The sequence below is a fragment of the Podarcis vaucheri genome (assembly GCF_965113315.1).
Source record: "Podarcis vaucheri genome assembly, chromosome: 5".
In the NCBI taxonomy this organism is placed as follows: domain Eukaryota; kingdom Metazoa; phylum Chordata; class Lepidosauria; order Squamata; family Lacertidae; genus Podarcis; species Podarcis vaucheri.
The window spans coordinates 7,915,207-7,939,008 of NC_138763.1; the positions used below are offsets into that span (position 1 = coordinate 7,915,207).

General features: G+C 46.2%; 2 protein-coding genes across 6 annotated transcripts in view; both read left to right on the top strand.

Annotated features, from left to right (window-relative positions):
- Positions 1 to 632: 632 nt before the first annotated feature.
- Positions 633 to 7,769, top strand: LOC309533664 (PHD finger protein 13-like). 2 transcript variants are annotated; one of them, XM_082225175.1, is made up of 6 exons: positions 633 to 971; positions 1,128 to 1,171; positions 4,438 to 4,530; positions 4,707 to 5,262; positions 5,758 to 5,802; positions 5,986 to 7,769. In XM_082225175.1, exons 1-6 carry the CDS (start codon positions 947 to 949, stop codon positions 6,210 to 6,212), a joined length of 990 nt encoding a protein of 329 aa, XP_082081301.1. In that variant the 5' UTR covers positions 633 to 946; the 3' UTR covers positions 6,213 to 7,769. The 2 variants fall into 2 exon arrangements, with proteins under 2 accessions (XP_082081301.1, XP_082081302.1); XM_082225176.1 differs by lacking the exons at positions 633 to 971; positions 1,128 to 1,171 and adding an exon at positions 2,042 to 2,209.
- Positions 7,770 to 19,178: 11,409 nt separating this feature from the next.
- The window catches only part of VWA5B2 (von Willebrand factor A domain containing 5B2), an 88,732-nt gene continuing 84,108 nt past the window's right edge, over positions 19,179 to 23,802 (top strand). Inside the window, exons 1-2 of one of the 4 annotated variants that reach the window (XM_082223887.1) lie at positions 19,179 to 20,166; positions 22,404 to 22,510. The gene's annotated coding sequence lies outside the window, so the exon portion shown is untranslated. Of the gene's footprint in view, positions 20,171 to 22,403; positions 22,511 to 23,802 lie in introns of all 4 variants that reach the window. The other 3 variants (XM_082223885.1, XM_082223884.1, XM_082223886.1) reach the window with 3 other exon arrangements.

A 23,802-nucleotide genomic window follows, 5' to 3' on the forward strand; every position in this document is an offset into this window, starting at 1 on the left:
TGGCATCCATCTGTTTCGGTAGACAGTGGAGGAGTGTGCCTTGGGTAGAGATCGATACGGGAGAGAGAAGTTCGATTGCAGCTGGGGCAGATGAAGACATCCAATTTCTCTGCTACAGATGCGCCATGGCGTTTCTTCACTCTGCGCTCCTCCCAGCGATCGTTCCTCCTCTGGTCACTGTGGATGCACGACCCGACTGCCCGTCTCCGGGCGCTGCAAAGGATTCGCACACGCGGCGGGGTGGGTGTCGCCGACCTTCAAGTCACGTTTGCAGACATCCGCGCCCAAAGGATCCATGCATGCCGGCTCCGGTGAACCCCCACAGGGGGGGAGGAAAGCGCTCCTGCGCCAAGAGGCGCCGCGCCGGAGGGAGAAGCTCCTCCACTCCGCCCGGGAGGGCGCCCTCTTCCCGGAAATATTGGGGGCAGGAGTCTCCCTGGCAGGGAGGGCGCAGAGCCCAATCCGCGCGCGCTCCCCCCCCCCCGCCATCAAGGAATCGCCACCGCGGGAGGGGGCTGCGCGGCGTCGGGCACGCGCCGCGAGAGCGTTCCCTCGGCGGAAGCGGCTTCTTCCTTCCCCAGGAGGAGCAGGCGGGGCTTAAAGGCGAGGGAGGCGGCGCAGGAGGCGGAGCGCCCGCCCCGCAGCCGGCGCCGGTCACCCCTGAGAGGAGGAGAGGAGAGCCGGGTGGCGGCAAAGGGGGACCACCATCGCCGCCTCCAGCAGCAGCAGCAGCAGCAGCCCCGCGGCTCTGCTCCCTTCTCGCCGCCCGCGCACAGACGGAGCCGCCGCTCCCGCTGGAACAGCCCTTCCTGGCCCTCGGCCGGGGACCCCGCGGTGCGCGCAGCCCGCCTTCCTCGGGCGCGGGGTGGTCAGCCCCAAGCGGAGGACGTCAGCTGGCCTAGCCGCCCCTGCTCTTGCCCCGCTTCTCGCGCCGGAGCAGGAGGCGATGAGCGGCCTCGAGGACTACGCAGGTGGGCGGCGGGGAGGCCGAGGGGTGGGGTGGGGGGAAAGAGGGGGCGGCGGGCGCGTGTGGGTCGTGGGGCCTCCAGCTCCTTCCCCCCCCTCCTCCTCCCGCTTGGGGGGGGGGGCAGCTAAGTAACGCCGCGTGTTTTCTCCTCCTTCCCCAGGTGCGAGCCCCGTGCCCAGCCCCGGATCCCCCGGAGGGGACGAGGTGAGTGCCGAGCCTCCCTTCCCTTCCCTCTCCTTCCCGCTGCCCCGGGTGTGTGGGGGGGGGAGGGGGGAGAGAGAGCGGCCGGCATCTTGCAGCCCGGGGGCAAAGAAGGGGGCGGGGCGGGTTGGTTGCGGCTTCGGGGCGTTGGGGGAACCTGCTCGAGTAAAATAATGGGGGGAGGGGGCGCAGGGAAGCCCTTCTACGCATCGTGGGGCGCAAGATGCGCAGTTTGAATGGCGACGCGCATCAACTTGGCGGGGGGGGGGGAACTGGCCACCTCGACTATTTTATTGGGGGCGAGGAGGCGATGGACTCCGTCCCCTTGGAGTTCGTCCCTACGGTGTGTTTATATATACATATATATTGGGGGCGGGGGGGTTGTCTCTTTTCCCCGGTAACCTGGCGGTTTCGTTTCCTTCTCCTGAGGGAGATCGCGGCGGTTCCTTCAGCTGCCGGCTCGGCGGCCTCTTCTCCGGGCGAGGCGAAGAAATAAATTGTGTGTGTGTTGTGTTGAGGGGAGGAGAAGAGAGAATCGAGGGGTTCGGAGGAGGAGTTGGCGTTGTTTTATTTGCTTGCTTGCTTACTGAGGCGAGGGCGACGGCGCTCTGCCGCTTCGCCCTAGCCGTGTGTGGCGGCGGGGGAGGCGACCGCCCGGTTCCCTGAGGAGAGAAGCGCTTCTTTCGGGGCGGAGAGGCGGCTTCCTTGGCTGGTTCCTTTGGCGCGAGGGCGGCTCCGCCTTCCGGAGGTCGGGGGCGGGCAGCAGCGCCGTCCCGCGTTTTCTGGGGCCGGGGCCCTTTCCCCCCCTCCCCGCTAGGGGCGCGTGGGGCTCCGAGGAGCGACGGCCTTGGCTTGCTTCCGGTGTGTGTGTGTGTGTGTGTGTGTGTATCCGTGTGTGTCTAGTCAGCTGCGGGGAGGTGTTTTTTTTTTGGGTGGGGGCGCAGACTGAGGCGCTGCTCCTTTTTCTCTTTTCTGACCCCCCCTCCCCGTCTTCTCCCGGGACGGTCGCGGCTGCGCAGGCGCCATCTTGGGAGCGATCAGGTGTGTTGTGGGGGGTTGTGTTTGTGTTGCCCCCAAGGAGGTGAGAAGGGGGCATCTTGGAGGGGAAATGCTAGTAAATGTCAGTCACGCATAAGCGGGGGGGGGGGCGCGGAGATGAGCCGGCTTGGTTTCTCCTTCACCCCTAACCCCATGTGTTACAAATCACTTACTCTCTTTCTCCATTGCCCCCCTGCCAAAAATAGAGGGGGGGACCCAACTACATACCCTAAGGTAAAGGTAAAGAAGGATATACATACCACATCGACTTTCCCTAATGCTTTTTAGAGGGCATGCTATGGCGCAGCTTGTTTATTTCCTTAAGCACCCTGCGTTGGCTATTAGTTTTAGTGTGTGTGTGTGTGTGAACCTGCGAGATTGAGGTGCAGGGCAGAGGAAGTAAATTGCAGGCTGATGTGTAGCTCAAGGGTGCAGACTTGGTCTTGGCTACCCTTGTGCTCCTGGTGCTTCTCCTGACCCTTCTTGAAAAGGGGGAAGGTCTCCTTGCTCTCAAAAGGAAAAGTTGCTCCGTGGTTCCCAGCCTCTTCTTAGTGTTTTGGCACTGAGTAAATCTTTCAGCTCTGAGTTTAGGCTTCGCCGGAGTTATTGTTGTTGTTTAGCCTGAATTGTTGTTGCTGTTTCTTCTTCTGACTATGCTATTCATGGTGATTTGTTGTTGCTTGTGGGCATGGAGGGAGGAGGAGAAGGAATTGTGCCTTGTCTATTATTCAAGATGAAGAACCATTTGAGAAGGGGTGCTCTTGCATTGAATCTAGTTGTGGAAATTTGCCAGTCCTAATTTTTTGCCTGACTGTTGTAGGGCTTCTACCCATCCCCACAGCTGTTGGTGGGAAATACTGTTTGTTTGCCAGCTCAGTGCTGCTGTTCATAACCTTGGGGTGTCAGTTGTGGAGAGGCAGCAGCAGAGGGTGTCTTTTAAGGAGCAGGCCTTTCCTCTTGAGTGTCTGCCATGGCATACTTGGAAGTGGGGGAGGACATCAAAAGCTTATTCCCAGCTCCCTTGTTGTGGCTGGAATTTGATAATCTGTTGCTTCCCTTTGTCTGCAGGGGGAGACTTCATCTTGTTTTGCTTGCTCTGATAGGAGATCCACAGGGAAATATATTCACATTTCCACACTATTATTACCAAGTAGCAGGAGAGGTCCTTAGTTGCTTTCTCTTGAGATCTGTCTACTCCTGTTCTGAAATCCTACAGGTGGAACCTGCTGTGCTTCTCTTGGGTTTTAAATAAAGAGGTCTGAATGAAAAAAAATGTCTTTTATTTCTGTGGCATCCCACCAGATGTCAAGGAAATAAGAAACCATCCTACTTTTAAAAGACACCTGAAGGCAGCACTGTGTAGGGAAGATTTTGATGTTTAATGCTGTGTTGTGTTTTTAATATTTTATTGGGAGCTGCCCAGAGTGGCTGGGGAAACTCAGCCAGATGGGCGGGGTGTAAATTATTACTATTATTATTATTACGGTTGATGTTTTTGACAACTGTGTATATTCCTTCCTATTATGAATAAGGAGTTGGATATCCTTGTTTTAGTAGCCTTTCCCCATATGTTGTGGGGGGGTAGGCTATAGTCTTTGGGGGACTTTATGGCAGTGTACATGCAGAAGGTCTCAGGTTTAATCCTTCGCATTACCCAGAAGAGCTGGAGATACTTCTGCCTGAAACCCTAAGAGCCACTGCCAGTCATTGAATACAATACTGAACTACTCAGAGTCAGGTCAGTGGTCTGGCTGATATACTGCTGCTTCCGAGACTACAAAGAGTGTGGTACAGTGCTGACCAAGGTCATACTGATAAGATTGTACATCTTCGTTTGGAAGGAATAGACACTGTATGGATCAGTGGGTTTGAATGTTGTTCGGGGTTGGTTGTCTAGTATTGTTGCACCCATCTTTTGGGGTGAAGTTAGTCAAACGATTGGAAGGTTGCATTGCCTGCTGTGGCTGTAGAGACTGATGCGAGAGAGACATGTTTTATTGCAGCTAGGGCAGATGAAGGCGTCCAGTTGTGCTGCTGCAGATGCATCACATTGTTTCTTCTTTCTGTACCCGCCCCCAAATTTAATACATTATATAAGGTGCTACTATGGTGGTAAAAAGAATCTATTTGCACTCCAGACTGCCTGCAACTAATTATGCACGACTGCTTTATTTTACTGAATGTAAGGATTGAGTTAAGAGTCTGATCCATTCAACTTTATATTTTTGTAGCCACCACAGAAAAGACAAAGAACTGTAGAAGACTTCAATCAGTTCTGCACTTTTGTGCTAGCTTATGCAGGCTACATCCCATACCCAAAGGAGGTAAGAGAACTTACACTTTAACAATGTTGGAGCTGGCTGTCTACTTTTGTTCTCACTTTTCTGTTCTGGGTGTTGGTGAATCTCCCCCCCAAAAAAACAACAACAACAACAAAAAAAAAAACAACGACCTTCTGAAGGCCCTGAAATCTCATGTGGGTTTTCTTTTCCCTTTCTAGAATGAGCCTTGGCTCCACAGAGGCAACATGAGCCCCCAGAACAGCACAGGCAGCACTCAAGACAGTGACAGCTGGGCCTCATCTCAGTGCTGTGACTCCCATGTGCTATCAGATGATGGAGGAATCAGGAACACTACATGCAGAGGGACTGGAAACCTACTGAACTCTGACATTTCCAGTGGCTTCTGTACAGGCCGACCGCTGCAAACCAAGAAGAGGAAGCAGTCAGCAAAGAAGCTCATCTTGGACCGAGAGGTGGATAAGAGGGTGATGCCAATGAACACAAAGGACATTAAGCAGGAAAGGATTGAGCCAGGTAAAGGGACACACCTAGAATCAAGGGAGCTTGAATCCTGTCTCCCAAAGGAAGAGCTCCAGTCCACATCTCTGCTGGAGCAATACATAAAGCAGAAGGACTGGATCCATGGAATGCAAGCAGCTGAGAAGCCTGAGGAACAGAACTCGTGCAAAGAGGAAAGAATCAGCCCTGCCTGTTGGAACACCGTAGAGCAGAACAGTGAGGAAGAACTCAGTAGAGACGGCTCCCAAATCAGTAGTAAGTGTGCAAAAATAGTGAAGCTTTCAAAATGAAGTCAATTGAACATATGAAGCAGCTTCCCTCAGAATGGGATAAATGCACCATCAAGCCCAGTATTGTTTTCTCTGATGCAGCAGCTCTTAAAAGGTATCAGGCAGAGGTTTTCCCATTACCTGCTACCAGAGAACCTTGTCATTGTAGCTGGAGATGCTAGTGATTTGGCTTGTGCTCTGCAATCCAGCTCTTACTCCTCCCTATTGTCAGCTTTGTGATCCAAGTGATAAGTGTCATCTCCCCCTTCCCCGGTCAGTGGTCTTGTGAGGGGTTGGGCTGTTGCGGGAATGTGAGTTCAAAGACACCTTAAAGTTGGAGTGTATCACAAAGGAACTGATGACCTGCAAGGAATTGTTTCAGGAGCTTCTGTTGCAGTTGGGTAGTAAAGGCAGGGTCTAGCATACCAGCATAAATGTGGGCACTCCTAGTCATCTGACCTCTCATTTTTCCCTCTTGCAGCTTTGTGTGAGGATTTTGCTGCTGCCTCTGACACCAAAACCGATGGTGAGTAGATCACCGTATGTTACTACTGCTCACTTCCAGTAGGGTTGGTGGTGGGAAGAGAGGGCTCCAGTAGTTTTTCGGAATATGTCTCTAATCTAAAAAGTCTAGTAATGTGGGTGCCATGCATGTGTAAAAACTTTATGGGGTTAAAACTTTTAACACTTTGTGCTTTCTCACATGCAGAGGATGATGCCTGGGATCTCATCACTTGCTTCTGCTTAAAGCCTTTTGCTGGGAGACCTATGATAGAGTGCAATGAATGTGCCACTTGGATCCATCTCTCCTGTGCCAAGATACGTAAATCCAATGTGCCTGACATCTTCATCTGCCAACGATGCCGTGATGCAAAGCAGGAGATTCGCCGCTCAAACAGAGCCCGCACCATTCCCCGCAAGCGATTCTGTGACTGACTTTGGCTTGGGGGGTGGCTGGGTTCCCTTTGAACTTGGACTGGATCCCTATTGGCAAGACAATCAAAATGCAGGAGCCTCCCTGGGAAATAAGTGCGGGGGCCCTATGCTTCCAGAAACGTGTGTCTTATTCAAGCCTATTGCAGGTGGGTGGGGCATGCTGTTCTCTACTTGATAGGGCCTGAACTGTGCTTTTGAGACCTCAGGGTTACACTAGAGCAGCAAATGCAAAGGTGCCTGGCAGACACGTGACTGGTTTGGTGGATTCCAGTGCACAATGCACTAAGTCAGCCAGAAGCCTCTTTGACCTTGTGCAAAAAGGGCTTGGTGCCTTTCAACTATCTATGGGAAGCTGGCCTAAAGTTTGTTCTTTTGTGGTATAGTAGCTGCTCAGGCTTAAATTTTGTAAGTTTATGGCCCCAGGTTTGTTCATGGGTTTTTTTTTCATGGTTTTTTTGTTTCCTTTGACCCTAGATCCAATTATGTTCTGGTTAGTTGAAGCTTCTGAATCCCTTCGTGAAGTTAAAGCACATGCTAGAAGAAGGCAGCTAGCTGTCTTCCTGTGTACAGACTGCTTGGGGGAAACCTTCTGCAACTGAAATGGCAGATTCCCATTCTCTGTTGGCATGAACTGCAATGCAGGGCAATTGACATTAAACTTCAGTAATGTGGTATTGCGCCTAGTTCTAAGGAATCTGCCCTCTTCAGAAACTTAATACACTGTGCTATTCCCAGTCAGGCTAGTCACCTGAGGTGGGTGGCAATTTTCACTTAATGTAAATATTTTATATACAATTACTTAGAAAACGTCTTGCTATACCTGCTCCATATTAAACTACCACCCTTCCCTAGACTTCCAGTTGCACTAGTGTCCAATTTGAAGGGAGTACAGGAGTTGTGGGGAAAAGACCAAAGCTGACAGCAGTAGAGGTGGTGATGAGTTTACTGCTCTAGAATCTAAAGAGATGGCAGTAGCAGAAGACTTAAGGTATGATGGTGAGCCACACTGAAGAAGCAGATTGGGTCCTGCTTTCATTTCAAGTTGCTCTTTCGTTGCTGAGAATATTTCACCTTGTTGCCATAGGTGAAATGTGGGGCACGCTAAATGGTGATCTGTCTACTATGCAAACCTTTGCTTCTTTTTCTTGGGGCAATCATGCCAGCAAGCTATTGCTTGTTTTGGAGGACAGGTCTCCTTGCACTGTCTATACCAGACCACTGAACCTTTTATTTGACCCATGTGCCTTCTTGATCTTACACACACACACCACCTTATATTTGACAATGCTTGTATGTACAGCCCTATCCTCACTGTACAAGGTATTTTCAGTGGCTTGTGATGGGCCTTTTCCTATGTAGGACAGACTTCTCATCAGGTTGTAGGAATTTAGGGAGCTACTCCATGAATGTCTTACTTCCCCTCTGCCCCCTCAAAGTGTTTACACTTTTATAGGTAGTCACTTTCTATTAAAGATGTAAAGTAGTGTATTGTGGTACTTTGTCCTATGCCAAGTGTTTGGAGTGCTATGTATAGAATAAAAATACTTTTTAATCAGTGATATTGCAGATATTTGACTTCATTGTAACCCAAGTGGAGTGTTTTACATAGTTACATTCTGCTAAGGTGGGGGTGGGTGACTAGAACTCAGCTGGCTTGTGCAACCTTACATGAGTGCATACAGATCAAAAGTTGGCTGATCGTTTACTTCTCTACCATGATAACGTGTTACCTACAGACTTTACATACGTATTTGTCCAGAAATGCAGTCCTATTAAACTGGATAGAGTTGTAAATTTAAGTTTCAAATTTATCATCTATTTTGTTTACTTAAAACACAACTTATGAATTTAACTTCTGCAGATTTTCTTAGTGCAACATCCAACATGGTGCAAGCACACGTGGTCCTCCTATTCCCCCTTTGTCTCTCTAGATCTGCTCCAGATTTTGAGGATCCTTTCCTTTTGCAGGCAGAGTTGATTATACACACCTGCATGGATTTAGAGCAAATGCAGTACAGCTAGGGCACCTGTGAGATGCAGAAAGACCTATTTGATCTTCAACAAGGCAGGTGTGTTTAAAGGGGCAATGTTCAAACTGACCTTGATGGGAAAAAATCCTCAGAACCTTTTGTTGTAACATTTTAAACTACAGTGGTACCTCGGGTTAAGAACTTAATTTGTTCTGGAGCTCCGTTCTTAGCCTGAGGTACCACTTTAGCTAATGGGGCCTCCCGTTGCTGCTGCTGCGCCGCCAACCACGCGATTTCTGTTCCCATCCTGAAGCAAAGTTCTTAACCTGAGGTACTATTTCTGGCTTAGCGGAAGCGTCTAACCCAAGGTACCCCTGTATTTTAAAGGTGAAGACCAATGTGGTTTGAGTTTTGGCATTGGGTAAAAGGCTTTGTCCACATATATATCTGGCTAAAGTACAGCTCAACTGCCAAGGCTGCCAATAAAAGCACACAATTCTCTCCCACAATTGTTGAAAATTCTTCAGTGATACGATTATCCTGTAGTATGTCACTTTGAGGGAGAGAGAGAAAAGCCTGCCTGGTCTTAGTATGCAATCAATGTACAGGACCTTTGCTCTGCAAGATGCAAATCCATCACTAATATATTTAGTTATTGCAACTGCTGTACAAGCGCCTTTCACAGCAAAGGGTGCTTTGTTCACACTAGCACAAGGAGGCTGCTGTGACATATGGTGGTCACAGCAGAAGTATTTTTACCCCCTTCATGGAAACCTTAACAGGTCTCGGGAGGGGTCGGCAATCTTTTTTCTACTTTTTCACTAGGAGGAAATGGTTACAGGTTGTTCACTGATGACTGAAAAGGCCACCTCTTTTCATGGGCTGGTTGCCTTCCACACACACTGCTTTAAAGTACATACAGCTACCAATGAAAATTAACAAATAGCAAGGTAGCAATGCAGGTAGGAGAGCGACCTTTGTAACAAAGAAGCCATGTGCAGCTATTTCAAGAAACTAGGTCAAGGTAAAGGGATCCCTGACAGTTACGGTAAGTCCAGTCGTGGAGGACTCTGGGGTTGTGGCGCTCATCTTGCTTTACTGGCTGAGGGAGCCAGCATTTATCTGCAGACAGCTTCCAGGTCATGTGGCCAGCATGACTAAGCAGCTTCTGGCGAACCAGAGCAGTGCACGGAAACGCTGTTTACTTTCCAGCCGGAGCAGTACCTATTTATCTACTTGCACTTTGACATGCTTTTGAACTGCTAGATTGGCAGGAGCAGGGACCGAGCAACAGGAGCTCACCCCATCGTGGGGATTCGAACCGCCGACCTTCTAATCGTCAAGGCCTGGGCTCTCTGGTTTAACCCACGGTGCCACCCGCGCCCCTGCTGAACATCCCACTGAAACAGGCCTCCACCCACCAAAACAACAGATCATGCCTGCCTCTTGACAACTATGAAAGTCATGTATTTGGTGCTTCCCAACACTACCATGGTATAAAAACATGGATCATTTTAACAGTAATCCACAGATCACCTGTGCCCACAGGTGCATTCTGTAATTTATTTTCACCCTAATGTAAGCTTCATTTGGGGGACTCAAAGGGCAAGGGAATCAAGTTTAAATTCTACTGGAGTGAACTTTTATCCAAACTCCCAATGGAAAAACTAATGAGTGTGAGAATACACACTCTTAGGGGAGGGAAGCACAGTAAGGAGAAATGGGTAGAGAAGCAATGGGCTGCTGGTGGTCCTTACAAAGTTCGGCAAGCCTTGGTAACCTGTTACTGACCAGTATAAGGAACTGTGCTCTAATCCCATTACTGCCATGGTTAACTCAGGAATAAGGAATAAGGCCAAGTACACTGGGTTACATGCTACATGCTTCTCCTGGGCAAACCTCTAGTGACCTTGAAAAAGCCATGCTCATGTGATGTAAAAAGGACCTGCTGGATGAGAAAAGGGCAACCAAAATGATCAAAGGGCTGGAACAACTCCCCTATAAAGAAAGGTTGCAGCGTTTGGAACTGATAGTTCATAAAATTATACATCCCCCTAATGAGGCTGATTGTTGGAGGATCCCCAGGGAAGCCAACATGCAGAAGATGAGCTCAACAGCATTCACCCACCAAAACAAAGTCTTCTCCAGCAAGACTTGTTCTATAACCTCGATAATTTTGATAAATTTGTCACTAATCATGCTTTCCCCCAATTTATCGGAACAGTCCTTAAACTAGCCTGTAGTTCTCTGCATTGCTTTTTAACATAGCACTGCCTGCTTTATAGTCCTCTGCTATGGAAGCCAATCATATGTTTGCTATTGTAACATGTGAAGCACTTTAAACTAGCATTTGAAACACTGCAGGAAACTAGTGTTAAATGATTCTAAGGCAAGCTTTAACAAAATGGTTTTGAACACTTAAAAAGTTTTAACTTTGAGAATGCATTACACCCCACCTGGCTCTCTCATCTCACGCCAATTTTCCAGCCACCCTGTTCCTCCTCCCATTAAGACCTCAAATCTGTTGCCCAATGCTTAGGCACCATTTACAAGGCAGGCCTGCCAAATACCAAAAATACAATTTAGAATGACCTGTTAATTGTCCCAGCTTTGTTCTCCTTGTTCAGGTTTTCCATCTACCACAAAACATCCAAAGCAAATGCATTTATTTGGACATGTGTTACATTTTGCACAGCAGAAGCTGTGATTATACAAAAGCAAAAATATCTACAATTTAGGAGACATACAATATGCCCTATTACTGATGCTGAACAACTAAACTGGTTTTTGTTCTGAACAAAGTTGCAATTCACAAACTGAGATTTTATAAACAAAGCATTACACAATGAACATTTAGTCTTTGCTGCTGGTTCTCTAGTGGAGAAGGCCTGGATGTGCTCTCAGTCAACATGGCAACACACACACCCAAAATAATATTTTTACATTACATGAGAAAAATGGGTACCCCCATCTTCACCATTGGTGAGCATTAAATTTACTTTTGAAGGTCTGATATTCACATTTGTTCATAAACAGGTTCCATACAATTATTCCCAAATTAATTGGTGCATGAGCTAGATTTCTGCTCCATCTCCTGTATTCCAAGTCCTCTGGCTCTTCAAATATCCAGGTGCCCTTCTCCCCAACACCACTCAGCTTATAACTGTGAATTTCAACACCACACAGGCTGGTTTTTAGAAAAGCAAAGCACATGTTCCAAGAAGTACTGTGAATGTCCCGTAAGAGATGTGGCTCTGTATTGTAAAAAGGAGCAGGAAATCAAAAACCAAAATACCCCAAAACCCAAGCCACAATGCTCTGGTCTCAAAAACTGTATTCCAAGTTTTTCTGGTGGTTGGAAGGCAGCAAAAATAATTTCACAGAACATCCATGCCCAAGTTATATGGGAGCATGGAATCATTAAGGCAGCGGTGCAATTGCCACTTGCATGGAAAGAGCTGATGAGAAGCAAATATGTGTGTTCCTCCTTCCACATCACCTGCTGCCATTTTATCCTGTTGTTTGGCCCAACCAAGTGAGCACAGGTAGGTGAGATAGCATGGCTGCCACTACCTTTCACAATAGGAGAAATGGCAAGCATGCAGGCTTGCTGTACGCAGCATACTTAATGCAGCTTGCAGAAAGGTATGCACATGACCACAGAAGATCTGCTGTTGTCCTGCAGAGCTGAAGGGCTATACGCAAGCGGAGTGTGATTGTCGGAGGAAAACAGGGTGTGCAACCAGGGGTGGAGGGTGAGTGGTGAGTGGCAGGATGTGCTGTGTAACTGTAACTATAAAGGATGCATTAAAGGCACAGAAGGGAACTTAACCACTTTGCACTGGGCATGAAACCTGAAAGGAGCATCAGTTACAAGGCACATATTTCATGGAGGGTAGGGTGCCAGACTTCTCAGCACCTTCATTCTTCCTTAGCCCAGGCAGCAGCACTTTTCTTCTCCTCCTGGCAAGGGACTACAGCCTCCTCATAGAACTTCTCCAATTTTGATGTAGTTTTCTCCCAGAAAACAGGGTCGAAATCTACAGGGGCAATCGCCGTTTCTTTGTTGGTGTGGACCACCAATTCTGCCTTTGGAAGGCCAGTGACGCCCATCTGGACTTGCAACTGCGTGTAATATTGGTGGTTCTTCTTCAGAGAGTAGGAGTCGCCCACCTTCTCCAGACAGAAGCTTTTGTCCTTGCAAGCTTCCGTCACCGTCCTATCTCTGTGTTTGTAGGGACACTTGACCTCCAGAACCCCCAGCTCTTTCCCGGTATCTGCGTCTTTGATAATCCCGTCGGGGCTGGCAGCCAGCCAAGGTTTCCTTTGGTCAATGAAGAGGCCGCATTCGTCCACCTTCACCGCTTTGTTAATCTTGCTGGACTTGAGGGCCTCGTACGCCTGCACCGCTTTCTTCTCGTTGCGGACGCCCCAAGACATGGCCGGGGTCTGCACGCCGGAAGAAGATTCCACCACACGCTTCAGGTACGACTGAGGAATCTCGGAGCTCTTGCCATTCACAAACTTGCTGTTGGCTATCTGGGGAGCTATGGACGCTGTGATGCGGTTTGCACGCTGCTTGTACCATTCGGGGTTAGTGCGCTGGCCCCGGGTTCCTTTCTCTATTTCAGCAACCTTTTCGGCAGAGAGAGGGGAAGGGAAGTGGCTCGCTTTACCTTGGGCTTTGCCCTGAGTTTTGCTAGCCGCCTGTGTCGGCACTGGGCTGCAAGCAGCGGGACCTACAGAGGCTTCAGTAGCTGCAGCAGGGGACTTTCCTCCTCCTCCTCTTGCTCCTATTGTAGGAGTCTTTGCTCTTGCTCCACGGCCGCTCTTTGTGCCTCCTTGCTCACTGCCGGATGCCGATGTGGACCTTGCCTGGTAACTTTGCCCTGTTCCTCTCGGACTTGTGGCACTGGCTGGCTTTTCAGCCGCCCCCTGTCGGCCACCATGACCCTTTGCAGCAGGAGCACTCTGAGTTCTGCTGCTGGCAGGTACCGTTCTGGATGAGGCAGAAGATCGTGGGGCTGCTGGGGCTGCTTTTGGTGCCGTGGCAGCAGGTTGAGGAGAGGGTACATTGCCAGAGGTATTCCTGGGCTTGCCCATTGCTTGAGGGAGTCACGTTCTGCGATCTGGGAGGCTGGGAAAAGAGAGAAGCGGAGAGGGAGATTAAAAAGCTTGCAAAAAGACACCTGCCAGACAGCATATAACATATACATTTTTTGGACCATGAGATTCACAGGATTGAGTCAATTTCTTACATTAACTTTTTCAGACTTAAGCACTAAGATTCTGCCTGGGAGGTTGGAAGACTACTCTGTGGTTTAGTCAGAATTCATGATGAAATCAAATTTTGGCATGCAAGATCTTTCATTTATAGCCTTCAGAACAGCAACAATTAAGTTGTTTCCTCCTTCCATAGTCTGAATTCTATCATCTGTCAGATAAGAAATGCCAGCACAAGCCTATGCCAACTTTAATCTTTAAGCCTAAAGAGAAAACCCCTAATTTGAGAATGGAATGCAGAATTCACTTGAGTTGTGAGCCAAGTTTCTCAACCATAATGAAGCCTTAAAAATTTTATTTTGAAAAACTGACCTGTTCTCAGGCCTCTGTGTAAAAATCTGGCCTCTGAGAAGATATTCTTATCCCACTAATTGGAAATGAGCTCACAAGAACCAGCACCTGCATTGTCTAAATGTCTGATGTGTTGAAGGTCAGTGTGCCAACTAGGGAAAAAATTGCTGTGTGTGAAACGGCAGGATCTTAGTATCTAGAAGCTTCCTGATTAGATAGCTGGGGTCGCCCTTGTTGCTGTGCTCTTTAGACATTCATTTCCTTATCTTTTGCCTCACAACTTTTGTTCTGGACACCTGTCTGGTTCCCTGTTTTCCTCTGGGCTCAACTGCGGTGATGGTTTGTAGGCAAGTTTTTGTTTTCATAGAATCATCGAGTTGGAAGAGACCACAAGGGCCATCGAGTCCAACCCCCTGCCAAGCAGGAAACACCATCTTGTCTTATAAATCCCAAAGATATTTCTAAACTGTGGTTTACTTGTATTCCTCAGTGGTATGCATGTTCTCTTTTTAATGCTAGTATTTAAAAAAAAAAAAATTCAAAAAAATCTACACCATCTATTTCTGTTTTCTTTGGCTAAAGCCTTGAGTACTGAATTGAGTTCCTAACTTCTTAAATCATTACCTACTGAACAATTGTGTGAGCTCGAGGGACAGAAAGTCTGATCTTTAAGCTCTTGTCCTTTGAATCCTAAGTAGCATCCAGTAAGGTTCTGGGAGTCTCCTGGCCCAGACTAGTTAAACTTAAGGAGTGGGACAGAATTATACCTTGCAGGGTTGTTTTTAAATTCTGGTTATTTGGCTACTGCTAAACATGAGTTACTCCCCAAGTTTTTGGGTGCTGGTCCTTGACAACCGCTACTTACACAGTTGGTTATCTGCTCTTCCACAGATCTTAGCTCTCATAATTTGTCCTGTTCTAGCTTGTGAATGCCTCTTGTGGTCTGAGACCCCAAGGACCCTATGAGGGTTAAGGAAGACTGATCCGGAATAATAATTGGAACAGAGTAGCTTTTTTAAGAATACAGCAGGGAGCTCTTTAGTCTGGCACAGGCCTCATTAATACACACATGCGTTTGCTCCAAAGCCTTTTCTCTCTCTTTCCCCCAGGGAAGGAAGATAAACCAGAAGTTATGCATATAGCTGTACGAAGGTAACAAAATAAAAGTTAGCGTGTATTAATTTCAGCTGGAGAAAAAATTAGCCTGGGGAAGAAGGTGGCAACACAACTTTCATCAATCAACTTTCAGCAAACTGGGGGTTACACATACACTTTAGACTGAGTAACACAATTTATCATAAATGCAAGCCAAATGAAGCAGAGCAAAAATATTAGCAGTCCTGTCTTGAAGGATTTCCATTAAAAGCAAGGTATTTGCCTGATTGCTAGTCAACAAAGCCCTATTCTTAAAACAAAATGGTCTTTAGCCTTCTGAAAGACAAACTAGCCTGGGAGGCATCTTTAATCCCATTCCATAACAATGGTGCCATTACAAAGAAGGCCATGCTCTTCATAAATTCAGTTTCCACAGATAGTTCTCAGGGCAGGGTGCCTTCAGGTGACTTTATTATGCAGGGGCACTTACGGGAGGGGCCAAAAATGAAATTCAGCACTTTCAATTGTTCACATACTGGTTTGAACGAATAGTGTTCTAATTGCAGTCTGTGAGCTTCTGAGTTAAACAGAACCTTTTCGCTGGGTGCATGCTCAAGAAAATTAGAAGGGTTGGTGGTGAAGAAATAATGTTTATGGTAGATAGATTGGGGGGGGGGCTGTAGGCTGTCATACAACAGCTGCTGAATAGGAGTTATTCTACAATATTGTTAAAGGTGAAGGAGGCCCTGTCCTTTCTCTGCCTCTGGCTAATGGTATCTCTTGCCCAAACAAAAGTTGTGCACTTTCTACAAATGAATCTTTGTACATTATCCAGTGAACAAGGCAATAAATCAATGAAAAAAAATGAAGGCAGGTAGCTTGGGGACATTTGCAGAGCAATCCTTTTGTGTGTTTACTCAGAGGCAAATTCAATGGGGCTTACTCCCCAGTGCCCATTCCACGGTGCTAAATACAGGCAATGTGAGGTTTCAAGTTACACAGTGTCTCCTCTCCCAACAAAACTAAAGGGGGGGGGGAGAGAGAGCATTCACTATAAAATGCACCCTTATATTCTGTGCTCAACAAAACACAAACATTTCTCATACGGTGGGAGGAGGGGAGCAGAGATTATGAGAGATAAAGGATTTTTTTTCTTTTTGTTAGCAAAACTGGAGATTGATTTCGAAACCAGAGCTCCCTTGGAAGCCAGATCGAAGATTTGGTGCACACTGCTTTACCGCTTCTCTAACAATCCACTTTGTTCATTCATATTCCACTCACATTGCCTAGACTCTGAGCAACCACGTAAAATAATTAAGAGTTGCATCCAAATTTAGCCATAACCCCCCAAAAACGTGATGCACACGTTACTTTAAATATACAGTGGTACCTCGGGTTAAGAACTTTGCTTCAGGATGAGAACAGAAATCGTGCGGCAGCGGCACAGCAGCAGCGGGAGGCCCCATTAGCTAAAGTGGGGCTTCAGGTTAAGAACAGTTTCAGGTTAAGAACAGACCTCCGGAACGAATTAAGTATGTAACCAGAGGTACCACTGTTGGGAAGATTTGACATAGCAGCCTTTTTTATGCTGTAGACTCGCCTATGTTAGCTGCAATCTTAAACCTACTTAATTGCAAGTAGACAACCCCCCCCCACACACACACAACCAAAACACAGAGAACGTCAGATATCATCACTTACTGCACCACAGGAGTACACAAGCAGCAAACAGATCCTGAAAGGAAAACAGCATGCATTCACGGAGCAGTAAGTAAAAAACCAAAGGGCGGGATCTGGGAGAAGGAAACCGAATTCGAAACTGCTCTCAGTTCCCGAATTATCACAGTGACTAAGCAAGCCGATGAGGCATGTCAGGGCACAACACTTTTGCTCTTTGTTCTGGCAGCATGCAAGCAAAGAGAAGCAAATCGCCATTTACACCTTTCTTAAAGTTTACACAGATAGCACATCTAGCAGAGGAGGCACAGCTGAAAGGCAACATCTGATTAAAGGCAAAATCCCATCAAATAATAGCTCTGAGGTCAATTGTTAGTAAATGGAAGGAAGGGAAAAGATTTAGAAGTTTGAGGCAAGAGCAGCTTTGCTGGAGCAGACAGTCTTCTCTATGCAGTCCAGTAATCTGTTTACCACATTGGCCAATCAGATGCCCTCTGAGAAGACAGAAAGGCAAAAGCATTAGGGGGCATACTACCCCTGAAAATGGAGGCTCCATTTAGTCGTCATCATCTTCTTCTGCGATCACAATAGCAGTAAAGAAACTTATCCTCCATCAGTTTGTCTAATCTTCCCACCCACCTTTCTAAGCTGGCCATCATCCCATCCTGAGGAAGTGAGTTCCACTGGAGCATTAGGCTGTATGACAAACCTTTGTTGTTTTTTCTGAATCAGATACTAATGTTATAAGAATTTTAAGGTCTTAGATATATAATAAACGTTCATAAATGTACCAAGCAAACATGTACATAAATATATAAACCACACGTCTGAAGCAGCACAGGAAGACAGTCCTGAAACCATTTTAATTCCCAAACTGACCAAATGTCTCTCTGCAAGGGGGGCGGAAATGAAAAAACCTTCCCATTGTCTTAGGAATTAAGTAATTACCATTTCAAAGGAAGGGCCAGACTACTAGAAAAGGCAATCAGATAAGGCATTATCAGATAACCTGACAGACAGGAAAAACAACAGCATTCAAATTTCTATTGTAGACTGCCTTTTCTGTGATATAAGTATGATGTTTGTGGGGGGTGGTCTTGGGTTACACCCCTTCTGGAGCTCCATGGCAGGGAATTTCAAAATAGATACAATAAGGCCTTGCGCGACACTCACGTAAGGGCTCTATATGGGCTCTTGGATACCCCATAAGGGATAAAGGACAGATTTTGTTTACAACACTAATCAACTTCATAGGGAGACTCCTAGGGTTTCTTTTTTAAAAAACAACAACCACAAGCCCCCCTTCTGTCCACCATGAATTAATTTTATAAAACACTATTATATCACTAACCATACTCAACTCTACATTTTTCTTACCAAAAGAAGTAACAAGCAAGCATTTCCTGTAGGGCACACACACCAGCCCTGATATTTGGGCTGCTATTTTCTGCAACTTCTCCAGCTTTAAATATCCTTAAAGATAGGAAGGGTGCCAAACTATACACAATACTACAAATACAGTCATTCTTTATTTTATTAGACTATTACTACATGTGACCAAAGCACACAGTTGAAACTCTTTTAGCTGAGTCACTCCCCACAACCCCATTAAGCTCCAAAATTCCAGAACATTGCAGGAAAGAGAGCTAAAGCAAGGATTCCCAAACTGCAGAGTACTAGTGGTCTGCAAGCCTCAATATTCATATTGATTTTAATTGCATTTTTATCACTTCTTTTCCAATATTCAGACTGTATTTTATTGTATTGATTTGAATTCTACGGAATGCAAATTGCAATAGAATTAAAATACATTAAAATAAATAAAAGCAGTAAAAATACAATTAAAAAATCAAGCTGTATCTGGCACAGCACATTACAAATGTCCACAACTAGCAAAAAAAAAAGCCATTTAAGTGATGTGCCATGGCTACCAGCAATTTTGAAGTGGTCTGTTGCAGAAGTTTGGGAGCCACTGAGTGAAAGCAGTTGGGGCCGCCTATTAGGTCAAATCTCTATGAAGCCAGCTCACAACAGGAAGTTGTTTAGGGAAGTTTTTAATGTTTGATGTTTTGTCGTGTTTTTAATATTCTGTTGGGAGCCGCCCAGAGTGGCTGGGGAAACCCAGCCAGATGGGCGGGGTATAAATAATCTATTATTATTATTAGCTTCACATGCATAGCAGGGACATTATACTAAGAGATTTACATACAGTGCAGACCCCTTGCAATGCTTTGAAATGATCCGAGACTCAAATACCCTTTATTTCACCCATCATCCTGTGAGCCACTCTGCAGTGCCCCTTCAGAAGATATTTATTCATGTAGCCAAAACCCTTATAAAGAGAATTAACAAAAATAAAATGCACACTTAATTTCCCTGTCAAGCAAAAAATTTGATCCGCTGAAGAATTCAACTTGCTCATCCCCACACGCGTTTCTCCTTGAAGGCAAAACAGGCCACCTTTTCAGAAAAGAGGCGTGTGTGCACGTTGTTTCTTTGCAACGAGAACTCCCACATATGCATTTATACGTCTTTGCAGCGAGAACTCCCACCTTCTGAAAATCATACATATATGCTTTGCAATAGGAACCCCCACCTTTTCAACACACACACATTGTTATTTCTTTGCAACAAGAATTCCCACCTTTCCAGAAAATTAGATATATTCTTTGCAATAGTAACGCCCACCTTTTTAAGATAACACCACATTTACTGTATATATACCTACAACCAAAACTCCTTCCTAGAGGCTAAATCAAAAAGCGCGCGCTCTTCCACCACGTGCGCAATAATCTTTTACCTACCCGGAGCGCGCTTCCAGTCTCCGACGAGCCTCGTTTCCGGCAGCAACCCGAGACTGATAAGCCTCCGGCCGTCGCCGGAGATGAGAAACGCCCGCGAGGGCCCCGCCCACAGGAGGAGAAGGGTGGGGCGGGAACCTGCACATGCGCAAAAAGGAACGGGTCGGGGCCGCATCTGGTTTCGTTCGCGCGCGCGCGCCACCAGCCTGAGGACGTTCGAGGCGCGTTTTGGCGGGAATTCGGGAGCAACGGGCGCGATTTGGCGGTTATTTCCCCTCCCCGCTTATTTTGAAAGGAAGCGGTCAGAGGCGCGGTGGTTCATGGCTAGTGGCTTGTGGTTCATTCTCCACTCACGTTTCGAAATAGGGCAGCGACGACAGAAGGAATCCCAATGGAAAGGGACCTTAAAGGCACAAAAACTTGAAATATGCCGCTATTTTTATTATTTGTTGTATTCGTATCACACACAAAAAATTATACACGGCTTATATATACGACCCTCAAAGAGGTTTACGGGAGATAAAACAGGAAAATCAAGGAAAAATTCGCAGCCATACTTTTAAAATACGTTAAATTACTCAGGTTAAAATTTAGAGATGTTTCTCACTTTTCTTATTTTTAAAAAAGCAAGTTATGCCTGTGCGCCTCTTTGGGAGGAGGGCATTGCCCTGAAAGAAGGCAAAGAAATATTTGAAATAAAAAATTCTGAGGAACGTGGGACAGTTGGGACTCCACTACTGCTAACTATGGAAACACAAGCACACTTTGCCCAGCAAAGGGCATTCCACAAGGGGTGAGCTGCTTCCCACGGGTTAGATCCCTGGAAGAGAAGGAGAGGTATGTTTCACAAGAACTGGGCCATCCTAAATGTATTCAACAGTAAGCTCTAGGAATGTATGCGGTGATAACTGAAGGGCTTGTTTTAATTCTCAATTTATGGGTTATAATAATAATACAGTGGTGCCCCGCAAGACGAAATTAATTCGTTCCGCAAGTTTTGTCGTCTAGCGAATTTTTCGTCTTGCGAATCACGAAATCCCATAGGAATGCATTGAAAATCAATTAATGCGTTCCTATGGTCAAACAAAGTCCAAACAAAGCCAAATTTGGTACAACAGCAGTTTATTAACTGCTCTTTAAAGTCACACATACTGTAAAGAGCAGTTCAAAAATTGAAGGGAAAATAAATTAACTTTATAAACAAAACATGTCTTTGTTTTTAGACAAAGGAAACAAAGTCGCGAGACGTTTTCGTCTTGCGCAGCAAGCCCATAGGTGAAATTCGTCTTGCGAGGCAAATCGAAAACGGAAAAACCTTTCGTCTAGCGAGTTTTTTGTCTTGCGAGGCATTCGTCTTGCGAGGTACCACTGTAATATCTTTATTGTCATTGCCCCCTTCGGGGACAATGAAATTACTTGACTGCTCCATAAAAACACTAATTAAACAATACAGTATAATACAGCAAGGGAGATTAGATTACTTTCAAAGTCCGGGCTTCCCATTCAGGGCCAAGATCGCTCTGGAGAAGAAGCTGTTCTTAAGACAGCTCGTTCTTGTCTTCATCGTCCTGTATCTCCGTCCCGACGGCAAGAGCTCGAAGAGACAGTGACCAGGACATATGATTTGTATGTGAGAAATGCCTTCGGTCAGAAGTCAAGCAAAAGGAAGTGGGAGGCTCAATGTGCCACACGTGCTGCAATGCATTTCAAATGTGCCTGGTTGTGTGTACAGTGGTACCTCAGGTTAAGAACTTAATTCGTTCTGGAGGTCCGTTCTTAACCTAAAACTGTTCTTAACCTGAGGTACCACTTTAGCTAGTGGGGCCGCCGTGCCGCCGGAGTACAATTTCTGTTCTCATCCTGAAGCAAAGTTCTTAACCCGAGGTACTATTTCTGGGTTAGCAGAGTCTGTAACCTGAAGCGTCTGTAACCCGAGGTACCACTGTACACTTACTTGATTATAAGCATGCAATTCAAATATGTGCTGGATTATAAATATTAAATCCAACTACTCGTGCTGTAAATGCACATTAGATTGCACAGTTGAAAATTAAAGTTGGTACTGTATTCAGCAAAGTTTTGCTCAGAGGCCTAGATTCAGATAATGAGTCCCACTGGGAAACTCGCCATTCCACTCCAAACCAGCTGTGGGGTGGTGGTGGTTGGGAGAACCCCTAGAACAGCACACAGGGGTAGGAGACGGGGGTGGTGGTTCTGTCTGGCAAGTCGAAATGCTTGCAGTGATGAAACAATTGCCCTAGCACTATATTCCTTCCAATATATACCCACTGAAATGAACATGACTTGGGTCCATTTGTTTTAGTGGGCCTACTCTGAGTAAAACTTAGCTGAATACCACCCAAACAGTGCCAGCCAGGGTTACCTGCCTTTTGCCAGTTGCCTCTCATAGGTTGCTGTCTTGTTTAAGCTTACTTGGGAGTAGGCCTCCATTTAACCCAGTACAGTACTATTGCATTAAAATGCATAGATTGCTCCAAAAATGCTTTGTGGAGAAGATGTATTTTTCTTGAATTACTGAAGCTAATCTGGCACAGTTAAGGCTTCAGAAAGAACATGCAGGTGAGTGACAGCACTATCCCAAGCACAGGATGCTATCCTATGCTTAGTCCGAACCTTGGTCCATCTAGCTCAGGACTGTGTACACTGACTGGCAACAGCTCTCCAGGGGTTTAGACATGGGCATAGCCAGGATTTTTGTTGTGGGGAGGCAGAACTTCAGTTTGCTATGAATTATTTTTTTTTAATTGATGGGGGGCAGCTGCTCCTCCCTGCACCCCCCTTGGCTACGCCCATGGTTTTAGTTGAACCTGAGAGCCTGCATGCAAAGAAAAAAGTCCCATATAAAAGTAGTCATATTTAGGCTTCCTAAATGTTGGATGTCTCACATACAAACCTTTACAGCTTCCCTGTTGATTCCGTTTCCTTCAAACTGGTTTTTATGGTTAATCTTTTTTGGAAGCCACCTTGCAGGAGTTGGTAGTAGAAAGGTAAGATTTAATATATTATTGACATGTCTAATATTATTCAGTTCTACTGGCTGTTTATGTCTACAGGGAAGAGTCATCACTCAGTAATAAAACGCTTGCTGTGAGAAACTATGGAGAGTGGCTGGCAGTTGGAGCACACTAGACTACACTAGGTGGATCAGTGACTTGACTTGGTAAGTGTATAAATTTATCAATCAAATCAGGTCTGTTCTGCTCACCTCAAGTTATGATTACAACTGGAACGTTATGCTCTTCTGAGCACTGAAAGAATGGTATAGCCAGAGACATAATATGCACCTTTGTTATCCATGAAAATCTTTTAATAAAAACAAATTTAAAAAACAAAACAAAATCTCATCACAAAAAACTGCAAAATATCCTACTTCATTCATTCTCAATGTTAGATAGATAGATAATTTATTACGGTCAGAGACCAGCTTATAAAACACACTTGGGGCTACAGTCACAGAAGGAAAACAAACAATTAAAACAATGTACAACAATAAACTACTGCAGGGAGCTGACCCAGAGTCACCTATAGAACCGAGTATGGGGATTTTCTTAACGAACTAGTTCGAGTTGGGAGATGGTCTGCGCCTACAGATCTGTACACAGAATCTAGCGACCATCCAGGTCATCTTCTGACCTTTGCCTAACGGGAAAAGGTCAATTTTTTGCTTTTCCAGGAGGTCAGTGAGCCTCACCAGTAGGGGATCAATGGTCTTACTACATGCCTCTTCATAAAAGGGACATTTAAAAAACAAGTGCTCTGGGCTTCCTATCTCCCCCAATGAACAGGTGCAAAGTCTCTGAGCGCATGGGACTTTTTAAAAGGCTCCTTTCAGGACTGGCGAGGGCAGGGCCAAGCTTTTGGCGAGTGTAAAGGCCCTTCTTGCATTTTTAGATACGAGAAATAAGAGATACGCTGCCGGTGCGGCTTTATCTCTCCCTATTTCTCCAATTTTATAGTTGGGGCACCTTGAGCAGTCCCATTGTCTCTCGGTGTCTATGATTCTTTTCCTGATCATAGATTTTGCCTGGCCCAACCCCAGGCTTAGAAAGGCTTGAGGGGCAAAACCCAGGTTCTGAAGGGTGTTCAGGACTGCTGTCTGCCAGCCTGACTGGAACTGGTCGCAGAGGATCAGTGGGGCTATTCCTCGGGGGAGCAGATTCAATGTCAGCCATTTGTAGATTGATGTTAGGCAGATATAAGCCTCCACTCTCATCATCCCCGTTTCTAGTCTGACCAATGAGTTTGAAATGCATCTGGGGACTTGTAGGAGAGCTCTAAGGAGTTTCGATTGAACTCTCTCAAGAGGGGAGAAAGCAGAGGAAGGCAGCCCCAGAAAGGATCCATAAAGGAGCTATGCCAATGAATCATAGAATCATAGAGTTGGAAGAGACCACAAGGGCCATCGAGTCCAATGTTTTGACCTTGCATAATTTTAGAGCTGCAGGGACGAAA

What these genes read in the sequence shown, in the direction of transcription:
- LOC309533664 (XM_082225175.1), top strand. Translation starts at nt 947, where the DNA reads ATGAGCGGCCTCGAGGACTACGCAG. An exon ending in GATCCCCCGGAGGGGACGAG is followed by an intron (nt 1,172 to 4,437) that starts GTGAGTGCCGAG and finishes ATATTTTTGTAG; the next exon opens with CCACCACAGAAAAGACAAAG. An exon ending in AGACGGCTCCCAAATCAGTA is followed by an intron (nt 5,263 to 5,757) that starts GTAAGTGTGCAA and finishes TCCCTCTTGCAG; the next exon opens with CTTTGTGTGAGGATTTTGCT.